This window comes from Oncorhynchus mykiss, chromosome 16 (genome assembly GCF_057628025.1).
Source record: "Oncorhynchus mykiss isolate SJ-2025 chromosome 16, ASM5762802v1, whole genome shotgun sequence".
Lineage (NCBI taxonomy): Eukaryota > Metazoa > Chordata > Actinopteri > Salmoniformes > Salmonidae > Oncorhynchus > Oncorhynchus mykiss.
Window position 1 is genome coordinate 58,734,996 of NC_143037.1, and position 22,134 is coordinate 58,757,129.

The following is a 22,134-nucleotide window of genomic DNA, read 5'->3' on the forward strand; positions in this document are numbered from 1 at the left end:
AACTCAATGAATAGAAATGGTACAATGTAGTTGTTGCGCGTTTTGGTTTTATTTTTATTGGATTTGACTGTCATACAGGGGTATCACCTAGTCATAGGGTCTTCAAGGCTACATGTTCCCAAATATAACACACCTGTCACACCTTGACGATTTGCCAACAGTTTATTTTATTGTTCCTCATAATATTTGGATTTTGATATCATTCCTATTTTACAGTTCATGTGTAAACCTCTTGAAATTCAAAGGATGCTTACTATTCCACTACTTCTACCAGAGAGTAGTATTCTCTGTTCTGGCTAATTCCTGTGTGATCTTAAAGGGATGTGTATTCAAAACTCAGTGGTAGGAGAGTTAAGATCAAAGTATGACTTTAACATTACCAACTGAGGGACCTATCCATGAAAGGGAACATTTCGGTGAGATTTTCATTCCCCTTTGACATAACTATTTAAGTGCCGACATCAATAATAATAAAAAATGTATGGAAATAATACAGGGTAAAAAAGTGTAAACCTTCTCACAAAATATAAAATGGATACATCCAAAACTTAAAATATAAGCATGTGTAGTCATGCATTTGTACATTGGGCTGCATACAGCTTTTTCTTACATCAGTTCTTGTCTTACACGTAAAATACATTTAGATTTTTGTCATGTGATATCCACATATCTACATTATTATTAATTTGCATGAGAGAAAAAAGTGAATTGGAAATTAGGCTCCTCCAAGAGCAGTGATGGTAAAGTACCAGATGACAAGTTGCCAAAGGGGACAGTTTGTATTTCTGAGTATATATTTTTTTTCCTGAACTGGAGCAGTGGCTATAGGTATTTGTATTAACACTTTTATCTAAAGTCTATAAAATAAAATCTAAACAAGTCAGATATTACAAACTGTCATAACTGCTATCAGTTTATAACAAATCACCTGCATTGTCTTATGAAGGCTTGCTAACTAACAAACCCATATTGCTTTATAAGACACTGGTAGATAACTTGTCATAGCTCAGGCTAAGTGGATGTGACCCCTCATCACATTCAGTCAAGTCCTGCTTTAGAGACTGGCGTATGTAGGCTCTTGTGATGCTTGTTTACTGTAAGGTAGCTGTAGTTCTATAGTGTCCAGTGTGTTGGCTCTATGGAGGCCCTGTCTGGGCCCCCTGTGGAGACCCTCGTTGGTGCCCAAAATGGGACCCTGATGGAGGTGCATAGGCCCCAGCGCTGGGTGGACGACTGGGCTCCCCACTTCCTGACTGGTCAAGCTCAGCGCTGTCGCAGTCTGAGTCGTCGCACAGGGCCTGACTCTGAGGGGTAAAGATGGAGAGAGAAACATTATGCTAGAGGTAGATTACAGAATCAACTGAAACCTCAGAGTTATGGGAACCGTTAATCACTATCGAAGAAGAGATTGTGGTATAATAAAAAAAACTTCACACTAGAAGTTGTAGATTAGAAACTGGTGGTAGTGAATAGATAAATTATAGGTACAAGTACAGTGCCTTCAGAAAGTATTCATACTCCTTGACTTATTTCACATTTTGTAGTGTTACAGCCTGAATTAAATACAGCTGTGAAGTTGGACCCATTCCAAAATGGACCTGGGGCTTTCCCACCTGGACCCGATATGCATAAATAAAACAATTTAAATACAGAGACCCGTTCCAAACGGACCCGAGGACAACTAGACCCGTTCCGTATAGACATGGTTGGATCCAAACCAGGGCCGAGCCGAGTGAGGGAAGCAGCAGAAAATCATGTTTGATGAACCAGAGCTGGTAAAGCATGAGAGGGAGAGAGCGGTGCCGCTCTAGCAAGCGGGGTAAGGGACGTACTGTGTGAGCGAGTGACACGAGAAGCAGCGAGGGAGAGAGCGCAACCAATCAAGCCGACTTGTGCAATAGCAGACAAACAGCTGCTATGCAGCCCCACAGTGGAGGTGTCATAATACCCATAAAACCTAGCGGTCAAACAGCGAAATGGTTCCAATCGTACTTGTCCATACTTAATTAGTACAAATTTCAAAAAATATAATTCCACTTGACATGCGGTATTGTTTGTAGGCCAGTGACACAAAATCGCAATTTAATAAATTTTAAATTCAGGCTGTAACACAAAATGTGGAAAAGGTCGCAGGGCCCCCGCAATGTCTGAGTAAATACTATTTTTGCCATGGGGCAGAGAGAAAAAAATTGCAGTTTTATAGCTAATCTCATGCTATTTTACACATTTTGCTATAAGGCTGACAGAATATTTAGCTGTTTTAGAGCACAGGGATTCTTTTTCCCCACAAATATTTGTCTTAATATTTACAAAATGTTTAATATATATTTTGATAGACCAAAGTGTTATCACACCAGGTAAAATAACAACCTCCTTTTCTTTAAAAAAAGAAGAAATGCAATTAACTGGACACCATAAAAATGAACAATTAACTCAGACACCATAAAAAGCATGCATGCATTTCTAGATTTAAAACATAAAACAACATTTCTAAAACAAACATTATCCCGTAGGTCTTGCACAGCAAATACAATTGTTTAACTTCTACGGAATCTTTCTGTGTCGGTAAAATGTATTATGTTGGAAACATTGATGGAAACGCCGTTATGCGCAAATATTGATAAAATAACCATCATTTCGAAGTAAATTTGGAGTCACGTGATGATATGGTGTGTGGTTCTCCCACTATGACTCAGGAAACCATGCAGTTTATAGGCTACATATGAAATAAATTACGATGAACTACACCGTGTGGAAAGTACACGGTTATGAGCTTGATGCTGCTTTCCAATAAATATCGAGGGTCTTATTCTGGTGATATGATGGTCGATGCTTGACTACCGTTTAACAAATACAAATATTCTTGCTCTTATCCATAAGAATCTCATCATGTAGACTAGACAACCCGCACTGCCTACCCGCACTGTATCTGCAAGCTGTTGGCTAGAGCGCAGGCGCCAAGACCGATGGAGGCACATTTGCTATTTAACGCAAACGTTTTTGAGACAAAACTATCACGAAAAAGTACATTTTGTATGCACTACGTCATCACGCACTGATTTTTTTTCTCAACAAGTCCATTTAGTGGAAACATTCAACTGGTGGGAAAATGCGCATATTTTCTTTTTGCGGATTCTGTAGTATTCGCATGAAAATCTGTCACCAATTGGATGTAAACCTAGCTAGTAATAAATAACATCATTCAGAATATTGACAAAAATATATATTTTAAGGGGGTTAGCCATCAGAGACGGGGTGACAAGCCACTGACGGATTTGACAACAGATACTCAAAACAGACATATTTTTTGCCTCAAAAATTAAAGTTCAATACAAACATTTGTAAAATATGGAAAATTATTCATTTGAAAATCCCAAATAAAAACATAACCTTTCTATCAGATCTTTCAGTACTCTGATGGAGTTGAGTTGACAATAGACAAAAATCTGAAGAATTTTGTGTTTTTCTGACTATTTCTTCAAGTGGTATGCACTTCCATTTCCAAGCATAGAACTGACATGGACATTTATAGTACTGAAAGTATTTCAAAAACAAAAACTTTTCCCTTATAAAATTCCTGTAAATGTACATTTTAAGCTCAAATAATGGAACTGAATAAAAAACATTTAACTATTAAAAAAATAGGGATTTTTAAAGCTAGGTCAAAGCTCGTGGACCCCCCCCCCCCCCCCCATCTTGCAGGGGCTGCGGGGGTGTGCGCTACAAAAGTGCCAGTATCAGATTGTGTTACCTCATTAGGATTCTGTGCAGCATCTAGCAGGGCTTTGACCTGGCCCAGAGCACTTTTCCTCTCAGACCGCCCGTCAGAGCCCTGCGCCAGGTCCGTGTTGTCTGCCGGGAACTCTGACCCCTGCGACAGGAGGTCATCGCTGCGGTCGTACAGACGGTCGTCCGTGTTGGTGCTGACCACGTCCGGGGTGCCACTGTGGGAGTGGTCGGTGGTGTGACCTTCCTCGCCGTCTGACACAGAGAGGTTCTCTGAACTGAAGGTGGACCCCGACTGGCACTGGTTGATGCTGGTCGGACGTCTGGGGAGAACGAACAAGAGAGAAGAGGGAGATAAAAGAAAGGAAGAATCCACTTTTGTTTCAGTTTTGATTAATTCCATAATTAATTGTCATCATACTGCATGTCACTTGCAGATTCACTTATACTAGCAACACAAAACATCTCTGATTGGAATTACAAATGTCATTTTCATAATGGTGTCAAACCCTGTGATTCCTAAAATCATATCACAGATCAATGATGAGACAAAGGTCAATTACGGGCAGTTTTTTGGGTACTGGAGTACAGCAACATTCTCACCGTCTCCGTGGCAACTCCACTTCGCTGTCAACCTCCCCCTCCTCCTCCTCCGAAGACACGCCACGTCTCTGTGGACACAGCCCATAGAACAGAGGGAGTTAGCTAAACACATTCACAGAGATGAAAGGAGAAAGTACATACTGAACATGACTAGCTTTTCATTGGGACTGTACCTGTTTGCGTGTGATGGCTGCCCTGTACAGGATAGCTGAGGGGGTGAGGTGCCCTGACGCCACCCGGGGTAACCTCACACCACTCACTCCCTCCTCCTTATAGTCCCCATCGTGGGGCAGGCGTGGGGCACCCAGCACAGACCCCCTCCCGGCGGCCACCCCCCTCCCACATGGCGAGTCTGGGCTGCTAGAGAAGGGGAATGATGCTGCGTCCTCACTGGGAGTGTTGCTATGCGGGGGCGTCTCTGTGAGGTCATCCAGACCTGCCGCGCCCCGCTCGGACCCCCCCAGGCCCGCAGAGGCACTCAGGCTGCCACCCTTCTCCAGCCCCCCCATGGTGGTCTCTCCTTTCCCCTGGCCCTCAGCTGCCAGCGTGGTGCATATGAGGTCTGGGCTGGAGGAGGACAGCTGCCTCTGCTGCTGCTCGTGGCCCAGGGCCCGCAAGACTGCGCTGGGGTCCAGGAGCTGCTTAGAGGGTTCCGTGCTGAAGCTGTTGGCCTGGGCAGGGTTGTCCCCGCCAGGGGAGGGTTGAGTGGCCTTCAGGCCAGCTAGGTCCCCGCTGCTGCCCTTGCCAGGCTTGCGGTGGCGGGTCTTGATCCTCCGTGAGCGGCTAGGAGACGTGGAGCCCCTGTTGGTGCAGGAGGGGATGGTGACCTGCATCACGGAGGAATCCATCTTGGGAATGATCACCTCTGACTTGAGGATGTCTGGCCTGTGAGAACAGGATAGAATAGAAAACAATGGTCAGATACATTGTGATATAATCTGATTATACATTTATTTAAAGTGCTTTCAATTGTTTTACATGAGTAAGTTAATTCTGCATTGGGTTGACATTAGAACTACCCTTGCCTCCTATGCTTTTGGCTCTCGGAATTAACGCTCACCTCTTTCCAGAGGGCAGTTTCTGTGGGACGTTTCTCTTCTTGATGAGTTTGTCCATGGAGTTGGAGGAGCTAGTCTGTCTGGAGCTGTGGTGCTTGAACAGTCCTGGAAACTTCTTATCTAAAGACTGCTCTCTCCTAGGTACACATCAAAACGATTAAAGTTGATTGCATGCGAAATCCAGTAACTACTATGTTCTACATATTCTATTTCTATGACTTGTATCTTCTATAACCCTAATTACCAAACACTTATTATCCACTTATTTTCAAACTGCCTGTTCAGTATGTCTATATACCATCCTAGCTGATATGATTGATGTGCTAAATTAGAATTTTCTTTATAAATGATCTGAGAATTTGCTGAACAACTCCACATGCATTGAATTGCTTTGCCTGATGGATCCACCTACTTCTGTAGCTCTTTCTCTTTGAGCTCCAGCTGCAGCATGACAGCATTGAGCTCCATGTAGAGGTTGTTGGCCCTCTCCAGTTTCCTCTCATAGTGCTCACGGATGTCCAGAGCGTGCCTGAATAGAAAACAGTGCACAAGAAGTGACATCATGTTTACGCATGAAAGAATCAAAATGCTGTGTAACAGAAATGCGCCCTGAGCCTATTTACTTGATTTTTTCTCTCCATCTCTTTCTTTTTTTTTTATATCTCCAAAGGTAGATAAAGGAAGGGCAAAGGAACTGGAGCCATTTGATGTTAGTGAAACTGCCTGTCTACATGACCCTGGACTGCTGTACTGTAGTTACACAGCTCATAACAAGGCACTGGTGGCTTTCTCTTATACAATACTGGCATTGCATCACTTCCAGCAGGTAAAAGAGAAGAGTAACTCTGTCTATCAGAGTGTTGTGGTACAGACCTGAGCTCCTCTCTGCGTCGGTTGATCAGTTCCTCGTCCAGTCGGTGCAGACAGGTCCCATCAGACTTAATCTTCTCAAAGTGCTGCTTCACCTCCTCCCGCCACTCAGCCTGCTCGACACACACACAGACTTAGGCACTCTGTGTGTGTGTGTGTGTGTGTGTGTGTGTTTATGTGTGTGTGCGCGTGTGCGTTTATGTGAATGTGTTTGTTTGTGTATACATTCATTATGTTGTGTGTGTGTGGCATAGTGTCGAGTAGGCTACCTGAGATTTGAAGTATGTCTCCTGTGGGGTGGAGAGGACATCAGCTGAGGCTATATCCAGATGGAGGAGGATCTGACGGAAAGAGGGTCTATTTCTGGGTTTACAGTTCCTGCAAAACCGAGGAGTCAGAGACAAGTTTGGTATATCTCCTATATAATCATTATGGATCTACATGGGCCAAGTCTACCTAGGAAAGATTTCAAAGGAAATAATTTCCCTCTATCCATTTCCACTACATCCTCTCTCCTCTCTCCTCTTTTCCACCATCCCTCTCTTTCTCCCCCTCCTTCCCTCCCTCCCACCATCTTCACTCACCAGCACTGCCTCAGGAGGATTTTGAAGCCATCGGGGCAGCTCTTGGGGATAGGGAGGTTCAGGCTGTTGTTGCCCACCCCCCAGATGATGGCGGAGGAGTCCACATCCTTATAGGGGACCTCCCCGGTCAGCATTTCCCACAACACCACCCCAAACGACCTGCAGTTCACAACACTCTTTATATTAGTGATCACTGATCAGAGATGGAATTGCATTGGTCCTCTTTTCAATGGTCAATAAGTTGAATTCCTTCACTTACCAGATGTCCACCTTCTCTGATACAGGTTCATTCCGAATGACCTCTGGGGCCATCCAGGCCACCGTACCAGCAAATGACATCTTCATGCTCTTATCAATGAGCTCCTTGGAGGTGCCAAAGTCAGAGATCTTCACCAAGTCATCATGTGTAATCAGCATACTGCCATGGATAGAGCAAAAAAATATATTTTTTAGATGTTCTTAAGCCAGAAAATACATTTTTTAATGAAAGAGCTAATTGATTTACTTTGGGGCCTTCTGGTCTATAGGCAGATGGTTTTGATAGGACCCAGGACAGTGACTCACTTGGGGGACTTGAGGTCTCTGTGGATGATCTTGTGGAGGTGTAAGTAGTTCATGCCCCCGGCAATGCCCATGGCCCAGTCAATGAGTAGGGAGGGGGTGATGTTCCTGCCCGCCCTTAGCACCTCGTACAGCTGGCCCTGCGCACAGTACTCCATCAGGATACAATAGCAGGGAGCCTGGGTGCAGATACCCCTGGGGGAGTGAGAGAGGAGGTAGGAGGAATGGGGAGAGGGAGGGAGGAGGCAGTGGGACAAGTATAAAGAAGAGAACATTTGAAAAAGTCAGTGTCTGATGATGTCAGTCTTGATGGAGTGCTAGTTACTGCTGGTCAAGGCTACAATAGCTCGGACGAACAGTTGATATGTTCATATAAATCTCTACTGTTTTCTTGGAGTCTGGGTCAGGGAGTTTTCCTCACTTGAAGGTGATTATGTTGGGGTGCTTGAGTTTGCGTAGGTGCTTGATCTCCGTCTCCTTGATGTCCCGGACTTTCTTGACAGCCACGTCCTCTCCATGGAACTTCCCCAAGAAGACGGCACCCTGGGCCCCACTGCCCACCCACTGCAGGTCTGAGATCTCCTCAAACGGAACTTCCCAGGATTCTAAAAACACAATATCAACACAAGGAAACAGTCCGTCACAGGCCATGAGCGGCAGATGGAGAGGACTCCAGGCCAGTAAGCAGACCAGCTGAGAAGTATCATATAAACCTCATCATCTGTTTCTAGGAAGCGTTCCTGTGTTAAAAAGTACTTTACATCGGCAAATTAGTAGGTGTTTTCCCCATGGTACCATCATAGCTACGATTTGATCAATATGCTCAGTGTACAGTACGATGGCAGTTGGGGAGAGATGTAGAGGCAAACAGCTGCACATCTCCCCAAATCTAATCTCTCCTCCCTCCCTCATCTGTCATGAGAGTACATTAGATAGATGAATGACTGAGAATTTGGTCACTGTGAGGAAAGAGAAGCCAGTAGGCGGGATAAGAGAGACAAGCAGGAGAATTCTTCATGAGAGGAGTTGTGGTCTCCAGGGACCTGCTGCTGTGGAGGCAGCTGCTGGTGTCACCTGTAGCTAACTGTGAATAAGTCTAGTGCACAGGTAACGTCAGCAGCATTGTAGGGGGCGTGTAAAGAGAAAGTGGGGCATGGTGGCAGGAGTGAGAGATAAACAGTGAGGAAAATGGAAGCCATTTTAGTGATGTACCTCCATAATGAAAGTAAGTCAAGTTGAACCTTTATACAGTACATAATGCATCACCATGGTGTGCAGATTTACCTCAACATCTTGACTATCTAACATTTCAAGTGACAAAAGATTCGGTGTCGTACATATCCTACGCAGAGTGAAATATTCTGAAGTGTCTCTCATGTATTGGTTAGGTATTCAGTATCCTAAAAGTATACAAACGTCTTTGTTAAACACAGGAGACCTTGTGCAAATAGTGAAGTGACATAGAATTGGCTGTTATACTCACTCCACGCACCTTCCTGGTTATGCTTGTGTTCGGTGGAGTAGGCTTTCCCGATCATGGTCCAGACGGGTTTCAGGCAGCCAAACAGCCCCTCCAGGAACCCTCCACTTCCTTGCTGCAGCCGGATGTTGTCTGATTGGCTGTGGACGGCCCCAGCCTCTGAGCTAAGCCCCGCCTCCTCCCCGCCCCCACACTGGCAGGCTTCATGCTCGTGCAACTTCAGCACGCTGTTGTCAAAGTGGGCCAGGGGCCCGTCGCTGGGGGTCGGGCTGCTGCCACAGGTGTGGGGGCACCCCTCACCTCCGCCTGACACAACTGGTGCCCCACCTGTGTCGATGCACAGCACGTTGCGGAGGACACACTGGGTGGGGGTCAGGTCGGTCTCTGGGGTGCAGGCGGGGGGGTCTGCATCCAGCCTGCGGAAGGTAGGTTCTGAGATGGGGGTGCTGAAGCCTGAGAGGGAGGGGGAGGGGGTGTGGGGCTCATGGAGGCAGGTCCCACTCATCAGGGGGTCCCACAACACAGTAACCAAGGATGTATGGGAGTAGAGAGGGAGAAGGGGAGGCCTGGATGGAGTGACACAAAGATGAATAGGAGAGGAAAAATGCAATGAGTCACTATAAATCAGTGTAATTCATTTGGCTGTTTCAGAGCTGTTCATTGATGAAATAGACCTGTATCTAGACTTCTCATTTTAAAACAGTGTGTGATGTGTGATTGGCCTTGTCAGTATGGTACATAGTTGAAGTAAATTATAGATTATTGTAATCAAGTACTATGCAGAATGACTGTCTGTAACAGATGAACCATCAGACAGATGGGCCTTACTTTGCAGGAGAGTAGAGGGAGAGAAAAAAAGAAATCTTACTCTTTCATTAAAAAAACTCCTGTGAGAGCAAGTCAACCATTACATCCAGTTTCTCCTCAATAAAGGCAAAAGCCTCAATTATTCAGCAGACCACATCTTAATATTTATGAATGGGATTGAGGCAGTCAAACAGTAGCATCTCAAGCCGCCTGATCTTACACGCTTACATGAATGTTCGCGACAGTGGTAATCAGTCTGGTAATTACAAGGCTAGTCAATGGGGAATAGTTTTATGAATGAACCAAGGACATAGCACTGACTACAAAATAGACTTGACCTTTATCCCCAGGGTGATTCCTGTAGGAGGGTCACCATAGGTCAGGATAGCCTATATCTTGTTTTACACTGTGATGGATATGGATGGGGCACTGCTGGAATCAATAAGGATGAGTACTATGCCTCTCCTGGTACTGTATGCATTGAATGACACTTATGGTCCTGATACATGCTTGGCTTGACATTTTAATGTTGCAAACTATACATATACAATACTGTATGTGTTTCAGTCCTGACATTTTAGTTCTGCAGAATATGACGAAATTGCAACTCTAACCACTGAGGTGTGTGTGTGTGTGTGTGTGTGTGTGTGTGTGTGTGTGTGTGTGTGTGTGTGTGTGTGTGTGTGTGTGTGTGTGTGTGTGTAAGAGGGAGGGGGAGAGAATTGCCACATGTACCCAATTCATATTACAAGGTAGCCCAGTATGGGAACCGCGACTCTCGAGCGAATAGAGAGCGTGAAATGGGAAAAACACTGGGCCTGTGTGAAGGAGCTCTTTCTCACACAAGCGCAGGAATATCAATCTTTAAATAACCACGGATGTGATGATGACACTCACTAGCATCACAGTCGACGTACGTCAATTAATGCCCGAACCGTACAAGTCCATGCCAAGTCTAACTGCCGCAGCGTCTGTAGATTTACTGAATTTTGGCACCAACATAAAATATGTCGTACAGACTATGATGCTGATGCAGAAATATGATTTTTCGTATTAATCGACGAGTATGCATTTTTGACAGATTGACCTGGTGGTAGCCTATGCTAATGTGAACAGAGTACATTGCACGAGGCAACGCACCTGCATATCTCATCATAATATTTTATATAATATAATTAATTGAATGACATTCCATTACCTTTCTGTCTGGTTGCTGTCGCGTTCTCAAGTAAGGGGTGGGTTCAGCTTCCTGTATGTAATAATGAAGAGCAATCGTCGTTTTTTTTCTCTCCGGACTGTCTGTCGTTGTATTGCATGAAAGACCCTTCCCACGAGTTCACGTTATCAGAACGAATCCCAGCGGGCAAATTGTGTTATCAATAACCGGGGACCCATGGAACGTGAGGCGCGCAGGGTTGGGGAGGGAGGGAGCTGTCTCCTTCCTAGTGCTGAATTGACGTCACTGAGTTGCAAACCCACAAGGGGGCGTGGATATCGCCCCCACAAAACTGTACAGTGGTTTCCATCTTTTCAGCAAAGTTTAATCAACTGTCTTCGTGTCATGTCTGTTCCACTGACTACTTAGTTCTGTCTTCGGAAATCTCTAAATTACACACACAATTAACGGTTCAAATGTGGTATAGCTAATAATTTGTCCATCAAGGTCTACACACCATGCATTCACTCATCAAAACGGCATTTGAATTGCAAACAACCAGCACGTTTTTACAGTTTGCTTATTTCATCCATGTCACAAATGGATGAAACAGCACCAATGTGAACTGCGAACAGAAGTAGGATGTAATGCCACTATTTATCCGATAGATGACAGCAGAGTATTCACCTCTGGGAAAAGTATGTCCGCGTTGTGGAAATTCGCCGTTTTGTATGCCTTCTTACAGGCCTCCGTAGTTTATGAATCCAGCACGGCGGGATTTGTTAACTGGCTGATCTGTTTGAAGCTGCTGTAAACCTAGCTACATTTTACAGGAAAATAAAGGTAACAACAGTACATGGACAATGTACCACTCACTACATGGATAACTGTGTAGTTGTATTTTGTAATTGTCGGTCTAGCTAGCCTGCTAAGTAGCTAGCAAGTCTAAAGTGTCAATCCAATCTGTTTGAAGCTGCTGTAAACCTAGCTACATTTTACAGGAAAATAAAGGTAACAACAGTACATGGACAATGTACCACTACATGGATAACTGTGTAGTTGTATTTTGTAAATGTCGGTCTAGCTAGCCTGCTAAGTAGCTAGCAAGTCTAAAGTGTCAATCCAATCTAGCCAGCCAAGCTTGCTAGATAGCTAACGTTAGTGACTAGCTAGCTAATTAAGCTAGCATCTGCATGTGATGGCTGAATATTGAGCTATTAAATGTGATGTATTTTTCAGGAGTAATGTGGTTATGATGTGTTCCCTGGCTCTGTTCCCCCCTCCGCTGTCCGGCTATGGAGAGACTTCTCAATACGACGAGTCCAACACAGATCCAGCAGTCTGGTTTGGGGTGGGTGGGTGGGTGGGCTACCATATCAATGCCAATCCTTGTACTAGTCACCACAAACTTCAGTTACCAAAAACTGTTTGTCACTGTAATGTTTAGATGTTTATTCTTATTGTGTGTGTGTGTGTGTGTGTGTGTGTGTGTGTGTGTGTGTGTGTATATGTCTAATGTATTTCCATTTGCTGTAGGATTCACATCCTCTGAATCTGTACTTCCCGGGAGAGTCACTGAAACCTCGCAGCCGCCAAGAGTGCAGCAGCAAGGCAGCCTTTCGGGACCACTGTGAGACACTGTACACAAGGAGTGCAGGGGCTTGGTGTGTGTGACACATACACACAGACAGAGACGCACACAGTCAATTCTAAGGCCCTGTTCACTAATTCCTACCTCTGTGTCTGTCTGCTAGGCGTGATGCAGGCCTCTCTGGACTTCTAAATGAAATAGCCAACTCCAGTGCAGAGGGTGAGTGCCATGTTATCTTCATTATTTTACGGTCTTGAAAATATTACTTGCAGACTGCGCTTCAGATAAGAAAGTGTTCTATCATGCAAGAGTGTGTAACTCTTTAATGTGTGTGTGTTCCCAGTGCCCAAGTGGCTAGAGGTTAGCTCTAGCTGTGTCCTGGCTTTGCTACGGTGGGTTTCCTCCTTCCACGGCTCTCTGTTTCCTCATCTCACAGTAAGTGGCCCAGTCTCACAGTCAATTCACATGGCACATTTTCCATCAGTAACAATCAGACAATACTAAACTTGCCAGGGTGTTTTGACTGTTGTTGTCTGCCCTTTGTCTTCAGTTAAGCAGCGAGGACATGACTGCTGAGTTTTCCCAGGTGCTCAATTGGTAAGACCACCTTTTTAGTTTGTCCCCAATTAGATCCTTAAATATACCCTCTCTTATGTCCTTGTCAAATATGAGTTATTTATTAACTTTAGGACAATGGTCACCAACCGGTCGATTACGATCGACTGGTCAGGTCAATCTTCAAGGCATTCCCGAGTCGATCACTTGCTTGCGATCCTTTTTAAATTGTATTTGTCCTGGATCGCTCAAATCACCTTGCCTACAGTTTCCACAACCCCGGCCACAGCTAAATTTGATACTAGCCTACCTGAGATTCATAAAACCTTGACCAGAGAGAGAGAGCGTCAAAGAATACAGCAAAGAGCTGCTGTTTTTTGAGTGTGTTTGTCTGTTTATATTCAGCACTGTCTACACTGTTTTATTATTTTATAGTTTGTGTGTATGCATTGATATGTAGGCTACATGTGCCTTTTAAAAATGTATGCTGTTCTGTCCTTGTCTATTGATGTTCTGTATTATGTCATTCTGTATTATGTTTCATGTTTTGTGTGGACCCCAGGAAGAGTAGCTGCTGCTTTTGCAACAGCTAATGGGGATCCTAATAAAATACCAAAATACCAAAATCCACACTATACTGAATGAGTAGACAAGTGAATCAATAGCCCTGCGTTTATATTATTATTAGCAGGTCGTCCTGTCTATTTTAATAATGAGGAATATTTAACATTCTCTGTTCATAGGAACAACATGTATTTGTGCATGAGGCAGATGTGGTGCAAGGAGAGTATCACCATCAAGAGGAAGATGATGTCCCCTCTCTCTGGTCAGTCTCACCGGAGGAGGAGAGAGCAGGGACCATGAGAGGCGGACCCTCTGCTGCTCTCTCCCTCCCTCCGCTGAGACTAATGTTGTGTTCAAAACAACTGGGAACTCTGAAATTTCCGACTTCAGTGTGTTCCAAGACAACTGGGAACTTTAAAACAAAATGAGATCCGACTGGGAAAAATAGTTTTGAACGGTCAAATAACTGTATTCCAAGTCGCAAACTTGGGTATCTTTCTAGAGCTCACATTTTCCGACCAGAAGATCGATCAAGACGAGTCCCCACCCACGCATTTCAAAACTAAATGATCGTTGACCACACTCGGCTGTTGTTTTAAATTATTTAAAACTTAACTTTGGAAGTTTCAGTAGGCAACAAATTAATACATGCCTTCAGTGACATTAGCCTACTTTATTCTAATGTTTTCGTCCTTCAGATTTATTCATTCCCACAGTAATTATTTATTGATCAACTAGTTGTGGTTAAGAAAATACGAAGTGACGTGCCTTGCAAAGTTTAGAACGGGCGTTGCCTAGCAACCGCCATTATGAAGCGTCAAATCTTAGGAACGTGCATTGCTTACACCGGACTTAGTTACAACTAGTCTGAAACACGTGTAAATTCTGATCCCCAAGTCGGAACATAGACCCGAACTAGCATTTCAGACTAGGGCTGTGGCGGTCATGACATTTTGTCAGCCTGTTATTGTCACGAAAATGACTGCTGTTCTCATGGTAATTAACCGTTAATTAACATAGCACATTTAGCATCTCCAGGCCTACACGCATACAAGCCGCTGATGTGCGCCTTTGGAACCTTCTATATTAAAATAAAAATCCATTTAATATACACTTCACAATAAATTATATTAAGAAATGTTTTATTTCAGAAAAACAGAATATGAGTCAGCCTACAGTGCATTCGGAAAGTATTCAGACCCCTTCACTTTTTCCACATTTGGTTATGTTACAACCATATTCTAAAATTGATTAAATGTTTTTTTCCCCCCATCAAACTATACACAATACCCCATAATGACAAAGTCAAAACAGGTTATCAATTTTTGCAATAAAAAAAAAAAAAAAAAATGTAACCAAAGTTTTGGTTTTAGAAATGTCCTTGTTTTTGAAAGAAAAACAAATTTTTTTGCCCATTAAAATAACATCAAATTGATCAGAAATACAGTGTAGACATTGTTAATGACTATTGTAGCTGAAAACGGCAGATTTTTTATGGAATATCTACATAGGTGTAACAGTATAGCTTCCATCCCTCTCCTCGTCCCTACCTGGGCTTGAACCAGGGACCCTCTACACACATCAACAACTGCCTCCCCACGAAGCATTGTTACCCACCGCTCCACAAGACGCTGCCCTTGCTACTTCAAGGTCTCAAAGCGAGTGACGTCACTGATTGAAACGCTATTAGCGTGCATCCCGCTAACTAGCTAGCCATTTCACACCGGTTACACTCACCCCCCTTTTGACCTCCCCCTTTTCCGCAGCAACCAGTGATCCGGGTCAACAGCATCAATGTAACAGTATAGCTTCTGTCCCTCTCCTCGCCCCTACCTGGGCTCGAACCAGGGACCCTCTGCACACATCAACAACAACTGCCTGCCCACGAAGCATCGTTACCCATCGCTCCACAAAAACCGCGGCCCTTGCAGAGAAAGGGGAATAACTACTTCAAGGTCTTAGAGCGAGTGACGTCACCGATTGAAACGCTATTAGCTCGCACCCCGCTAACTAGCTAGCCATTTCACACCGGTTACATAGGTGTACAGTGGCCCATTATCAGCAACCATCATTCCTGTGTTCCAATGGCACGTTGTGTTAGCCATTTTAAAAGGCTAATTGATCATTAGAAAACCCTTTGCAATTGTTAGCACAGCTGAAAACTGTTGTTCTGATTAAAGAAGCAATAAAACTGGCCTTGTTGAGACAGCATTTGTGGGTTCGATTACAGGCTCAAAATGGCAAGAAACAAATAACTTCTTCTGAAACTCGTCAGTCTATTCTTGTTCTGAGAAATGACGGCTATTCCATGTGAGAAATTGCCAAGAAACTGAAGATCTCGTACAACGCTGTGTACTACTCCCTTCACAGAACAGCATAAACTGGTCCCAGCTTTTATGCACCTGTTATGACCACGCCTTCTGGATGATAGCGGGGTGAACAGGCCATGGCTAGGGTGGTTGATGTCCTTGATGATCTTTTTGGCCTTCCTGTGACATTGGGTGCTGTAGATGTCCTGAAGGGCAGGTAGTTTGCCCCCGGTGATGCGTTGGGCAGACCGCACCACCCTCTGGAGAGCCCTGCGGATGGGGGCGGTGCAGTTGCCGTACCAGGCTGTGATACAGCCTGACAGGATGCTCTCAATTGTGCATCTGTAAAAGTATGAGGGTCTTAGGGACCAAGCCAAATTGGCACGGATGTGCCTTCTTCTTCACCACACTATCTGTGTGGGTGGACCATTTCAGATCGTAAGTGATGTGTAAAATTGAGTCATGTTTCAACATGAGGTGATGGCGGCAGATGAATGGCACGACAATAGGCCTCAAGATCTCGTCCTGGTATCTCTGCATTCAAATTGCCATCGATAAAATGCAATTGTGTTCGTTGACCGTAGCTTATGCCTGCCCATACAATAACCCCACCGCCACTATGGGGCACTCTGTTCACAACGTTGACATCTGCAAACTGCTTGCCCATATGCGTGGGCTGCAGTTGTGAGGCTGGTTGAACATACTGACAAATTCTGTAAAACGATGTTGGAGGTGGCTTATGGTAAAGAAATGAACATTCAATTCTCTGGCAACAGCTCTTGTGGACATTCCTGCAGTCAGCATGCCAATTGCACGCTCCCTCAACTTGAGACATCTGTGGCATTGTGTTGGGTGACAAAACTGCACATTTTAGAGTGGCCTTTTATTGTTCCAAGCACAAAGTGCACCTGCGTAATTATCATGCCTTTTAATCAATCAGCTTCTTGATATGCCACACCTGTCAGGTGATTGGATTATCTTGGCAAAGGAGAAATGCTCACTAACAGATGTAAACACATTAGTTCACAACATTTGAGAGAAATAAGCTTTTTGTGCGTACGGAAAATGTTTGTATTTTTCAGCTCATGAAACATGGGACCAACACAATGTAAAGACGTGTTTTTATTTTTGTTCAGTGTAATTAATTAAATATATATCACTAAGCGTTTTATTAGGTCCCACTGCTTTAGTAAGATGGCTTCTTGCTTGTAAATAATTGCATAACAGAGTTCTGGATAGGTTGTACTTTATTGATAGATTCTCAAGTGTATCTGTCCCCTTGTCTGTAAACATCTGATAATACTTGGCCAGTCCATTTTAAGCCCATCATTTAAACATATTACCGATCATACTTGACTTAAAGTTGCCGTCCATTAAAATGTATTGCAGGTAGATCGTCTGTTTGGATGCATCAATTACAAATTCACTCTAATTGTAGGCAAATGCTTTATGCCGCCTTGCACAATCAATGAACCAATAGCATTTTGCCTGGGCCTGTACGTTTTCTCTGACTCATGAATAGAGTATGCGTAATAATACAGTCCACATTCACTGGTGATTACTAGAATTGTTTTCATTTTTGGACTATAGGCTTGATAAATTATGTTCCAAAGACATCTTAAATGTTTATTTTTTTAATATATGTTTTTCTGCTATGTGTAGGCCTATGCAGTAGGCTATTAGGCTATGTATTTTACACTTAGTGTACAAAACATTACCAACACCTTCCTAACATTGAGTTGCACCCCCTTTTGCCCTCCAAACAGCCTCAATTGTCGAAAGCGTTCCACAGGAATGCTGGCCCATATTGACTGCAATGCTTCCCACAGTTGTCAAGTTGGCTGGATGTCCTTTGGGTGGTGGACCGTTCTTGATACACACTGGAAACTGTTGAGCGTGAAAAACCCAGCAGCATGCAGTTCTTGACACACTCAAACCGGTGCGCTTGGCACCTACTACCATATCCCGTTCAAAGGCACTTAAATATTTTGTCTTGCCCATTCACTCTCTGAATGGCACACATACACAATCCATGTCTCAATTGTCTCGAGGCTTAAAAATCCTTCTTTAACCCGTCTCCTCCCCTTCCTCTACACTGACTGAAGTGTATTTAACAGGTGACATCAATAAGGTATCATAGCTTTCACCTGGTCAGTCTGTCATGGAAAGAGCAGGTGTTCCTAATGTTTTGTACACTGAGTGTACACTAACTTTTTTTCTTCAGGTTTGGGCTTATATATAGGCCTATATGTATGCATAAGCTATAATATGCGTATGGGTGTTTTGAATTAATCATCACCTTAGAAAGCGCTGTCCATATCCGTGTTTGACTTTGAAACAACATCCACAACGACCATGTTTTCCACTCAGTTTCAACCTTTTGTTGAACTTTCTTCAAATTGATCGATCACAATGAAGTACGTTTTAAAAGCATGATACGGTTTTGATGGTAAGTGTTTGATGTGATTTTCAATTGCATCTGCATTGATGTCAGAGTGGTTAGAGAGACAATAGAGCCCTCGGTACCAGGCCATTAATGACCTGACGGTCGTTAGGGAGTTGGGTACAACCAACGCACGTACAGAGTGCATAGGAGGAGATTTCCTTGGCTTAATGTTCACGTGGAATATCACTGCGGTCACGACTCGTGACTGCTGGTGTGGCAGTAATACAGTCACCGCAACAGCCCTATTAAAGATCAATGTTTTTTAAGCCCTACTGGTGCAACCAGACCCAGTTGTTGCTCCCTGTGTTTCAGGTCGGACTGTGCAGTGCGGAGCTTCGCCTGGCACCCACACACCCAGAAGTGTGCTGTTTCCCTTTTAGACGACTCCATCAAGATCTACAACCCCAAGAGGTAAGTAGCAGACTCATGGCCCCACTGCCGGTCTGTTGCAATGGTGCTGTGTCGTTGACTATTAAACTCTATGGGAGTTTCTCAACTCCTCCCTCCTCTTCTCCGGGGCCTGAAAATTGATAAGTGGTTGAGGAGAATGCCAATTCGTTAGTAGGTGAACGAAGGAATATGCTCACCTCCTCGATTACATCCTTCGGCAGAGGGTTCACAAGAGTATCCTACAGTCGGCTCTCGCGGAAGAGTTTTGAAACCAGTCACACCCCCTTTGAAACAGCTGTTGTGTTCTCTGAGGAGAAAAGAATGCACATATTTGAAAACAAAACTTACCTTTACTTAACTTTTATCTAAATGTCTAGCACAACTATCTAATTACATTTTTACTAAACATTTATTTTGGGATTCCTAAACGTGATTTACATGATGACGCGCAAGTGGAGAAGGAGAGTCATTTCATATAAGCAGAATTGTTTCCTCTCCTCGCCGCCTCTTCTTGATTATTTTTTACCTTTTTCAAAAGGCGAGGAGAGGACGTGAGGAGCCGAGCAAAACCAATTGAGAATCTTCGTATGGATTCAGATAAAACCTATGTCCTCAAAATCATATTCAGTCAGACCAACCTAGTGCAGTGTTAAACTTGTTCTGTCTCTTTCTCCGTCTCTCTCTCAAACACTCTCTCTTTCTCCCTCAGTGCTAATACTCCCACCCTAAAGCACCGTCTGCAGCACAGTGTGGCAGCCCTGCAGTGGAAGCCTCTGTGTGCGTCTACCCTGGCTGTGGCCTGTCACAACTGCCTGCTGGTCTGGCACGTGGACCCCACCTCGTTCTCTACCAGGTATACATGCTCATTATTATACTCTTCAACTTTCTTTTTCTCCGTCCTCCCTATTTCTCATTCATTCTCTTTTTATCTCTTCTTCCCTCTCACAGACCTTCTTCTGGCTGTGCCCAGGTCCTGTCCCACCCAGGCCACTCCCCTGTCACTTCCATGGCATGGTCACCTAACGGATCTCTCCTGGTGTCGGCCTCTCCCAGGGACACTGCCATGCTGGTAGGAACCAGCAGTCTCAACCTCTACTGCTACTCAACTGTGAAAGTATTTTACTGTGATGCTGGAACATCCTTGTGACTCTCTTTCTCTCTGTCTCTGTTTCTATCTCTGTCAGGTGTGGGATGTAGCTCTTGAGAGCTGTGTGCCTCTCTACCGTGTGGGAGGGGGAGGAGTCACGTACCTATCCTGGTCCCCTGATGGCAGTCGCGTGCTGGCAGCTACACCCTCCTACCTCTTCAGGTCAGAGACAGTAGTGCAGGAGAGCTTTATGTCGTTAAGGCTCATTATCAGCAACCAACTCACTCCTGTGTTCCAATGGCACGTTTTTAGCTAATCCAAGTTTATAATTTTAAAAGGCTAATTGATCATTAGAAAACCCTTTTGCACGTATGTTAGTACAGCTGAAAACTGTTGTACTGATTAAAGAAGCAATAAAACTGGTCTTCCAAAGGAACACATGAGTGATGGTTGCTGATAATGGACCTATGTAGATATTCCCTTCAAAATCATCCGTTTCCAGCTACATAGTCATAAATGTAAATAGTCATTTACAACATTAACAATTTCTACACTGTATTTCTGATTAATTTGATGTTATATTAATGGACAAAATATGTGCTTTTCTTTCAAAAACAAGGACATTTCTATGTGAACCCAAACTTTCCAACAGTAGTGTGTGTCTTATGTGTGTTGCTGCAGGGTTTGGGAAACTAGGATGTGGACTTGCGAGCGGTGGCCTTGTCTGAAGGGACGCTGTCAGGTGAGACACCTGTTCTGTGTGAGTGTTTGTGTGTTTGGCTAACTGTCTCTCTGTAACTGTCTAGTCTGGCAGTTGGAGTCCTGATGGGAGTCGGCTGCTCTTCAGTGTGCAAGGAGAGACTGTCATCTATGCCCTAACTTTCACTGACACCCCAGGTACACACACAAACACAAGACCATGTATGATATGAAGCACACCAACCTCTTAGTTGTTTTACACTGTGTGCTGTGTGCTTGCGTTGTTTGTTTTGATGTAAGTCCTCCTCTTTCTCCATTAGGGATGCCATTAGGGATGTCAGGGGGGCCGAAGGCAGCAACAGTGGTGGCCGACCTGTCTGAGACAACCTTAAATACACCAGATGGAGATATGGCGTAAGGAAAGGCCTGGGTTAACTAGTCATTCACTAAACTAGTTATTGATTAACCTTACAGATTAGCCTATTGTGTATGCATGTTTTTCAGGGTCGGAGGAGAGATCCAGTCGCTAGCGTGGGACCCGACAGGAGAGAGACTAGCCGTGCTTCTCAAAGGTCAGGCTCCTTCCCTCCTCTCCTCTTTCTCCAAGTTGGAAAGTGTGTTTTGTAATTTCTCTCCTCCACTCACTTCCTCCCTCTTACCTGTTCCATCAGGAGATGCTGAAGCAGGCCGGCCTGCCATGATCGCAGTGTTCAAGACTCAAATCAACCCCGCTTTTAAGCTTCTGCCATGGTAGGTGCTCTAGTATGTTACATATCCAGGAGGGTGTATTTCTGTATATCAGTGTTAATAACTGTCTGTCTATGTGTGTCAGTGGTTTTGTTCACGGGGAGACCGGGACAGAGCCCAGACTGATGCAATTCAACCCCAACTACAAGTATGGAGCCCAGCTCACTGTGGTCAGTCTCTACAAACGCTGTTCTTTACATTTAGGGGACCACCAGGCATTTAGATGTTTCCCCGCAGTGCTGCTTAAAGCAAAAGTTATTAAAGCTATTTGTTTGTTTTTTGTTTTACTCAAAAGTAGTTTATGCATTGTCATTTGAATGGGAAAGATGGGCAATGAGACTTCCACTAGAAATGGTCTACACACTGATCATTCCATTTGACATGGCTATTGATGTGCTGCAGTGAATAGAGCACGAGGTCTAGCTAAACTCGTCTCAGTGACACTAATGATGTTGTCTCTCCACAGTGTTGGTCAAATGGAAAGATTACTCATGTGCCTTTTTGCTTTATGAGTGCTGGGAATCCCCAGCCCGGCCTTGGAGGCAGCCCCCCTCCCCCCCTGTCCCAGGGCAGGACAGCAGACTACGCCAACCAGACCCTCTACACAGAACTCATCTCCTAACCACACACACACACGCAAACTAACACAGAAACCATATTTCAAATCATGTTTGTAAGTACAATTTATAATTTTTGGAACACTTGTTAAATAAACGTGTACAAAGTGTTATGCAAATTGTTATTTGTGTCTCTTTTTTTATGCCTAGTCCAAGACATGGCAAGAGGGTTGGTGGGATGAGGTTAAGGTCAAGCCATCGCCAGTTTGTTCTTTCAAAAGATGGGAATGAGTTGATTGGGAGGCTTCAGTGTGTCTTTAATGATGTTTCTTAAATCATCTCCA

General features: G+C 44.1%; 2 protein-coding genes across 5 annotated transcripts; one reads left to right on the forward strand and one right to left on the reverse strand.

Annotated features, from left to right (window-relative positions):
* Positions 1-33: 33 nt before the first annotated feature.
* LOC110492360 (mitogen-activated protein kinase kinase kinase 12-like) lies at positions 34-11,153 on the reverse strand. The gene is made up of 14 exons (XM_021566606.3): positions 10,888-11,153; positions 8,886-9,448; positions 7,824-8,007; positions 7,406-7,597; positions 7,101-7,259; positions 6,842-7,000; positions 6,527-6,635; positions 6,261-6,370; positions 5,800-5,916; positions 5,390-5,524; positions 4,503-5,214; positions 4,330-4,397; positions 3,752-4,049; positions 34-1,304 (listed from the first exon to the last, which is right to left on the reverse strand). The coding sequence occupies exons 2-14, from the start codon at positions 9,385-9,387 to the stop codon at positions 1,137-1,139; spliced, it is 2,913 nt and encodes a 970-aa protein (XP_021422281.2). The 5' UTR covers positions 9,388-9,448; positions 10,888-11,153; the 3' UTR covers positions 34-1,136.
* A 23-nt stretch (positions 11,154-11,176) lies between these two features.
* LOC110492363 (aladin) lies at positions 11,177-21,969 on the forward strand. 4 transcript variants are annotated; one of them, XM_090203512.1, is made up of 17 exons: positions 11,177-11,688; positions 12,085-12,196; positions 12,382-12,509; positions 12,600-12,655; positions 12,780-12,871; positions 12,987-13,033; positions 18,623-18,721; positions 19,410-19,553; positions 19,649-19,769; positions 19,885-20,009; positions 20,469-20,529; positions 20,594-20,684; positions 20,807-20,900; positions 20,991-21,058; positions 21,158-21,236; positions 21,319-21,403; positions 21,700-21,969. In XM_090203512.1, exons 2-17 carry the CDS (start codon positions 12,098-12,100, stop codon positions 21,853-21,855), a joined length of 1,545 nt encoding a protein of 514 aa, XP_090059638.1. In that variant the 5' UTR covers positions 11,177-11,688; positions 12,085-12,097; the 3' UTR covers positions 21,856-21,969. The 4 variants fall into 4 exon arrangements, with proteins under 4 accessions (XP_090059638.1, XP_090059639.1, XP_021422288.3 ...); XM_090203513.1 differs by having other exon boundaries at positions 11,546-11,688; positions 20,819-20,900; XM_021566613.3 differs by having other exon boundaries at positions 11,612-11,856.
* Positions 21,970-22,134: the final 165 nt, after the last annotated feature.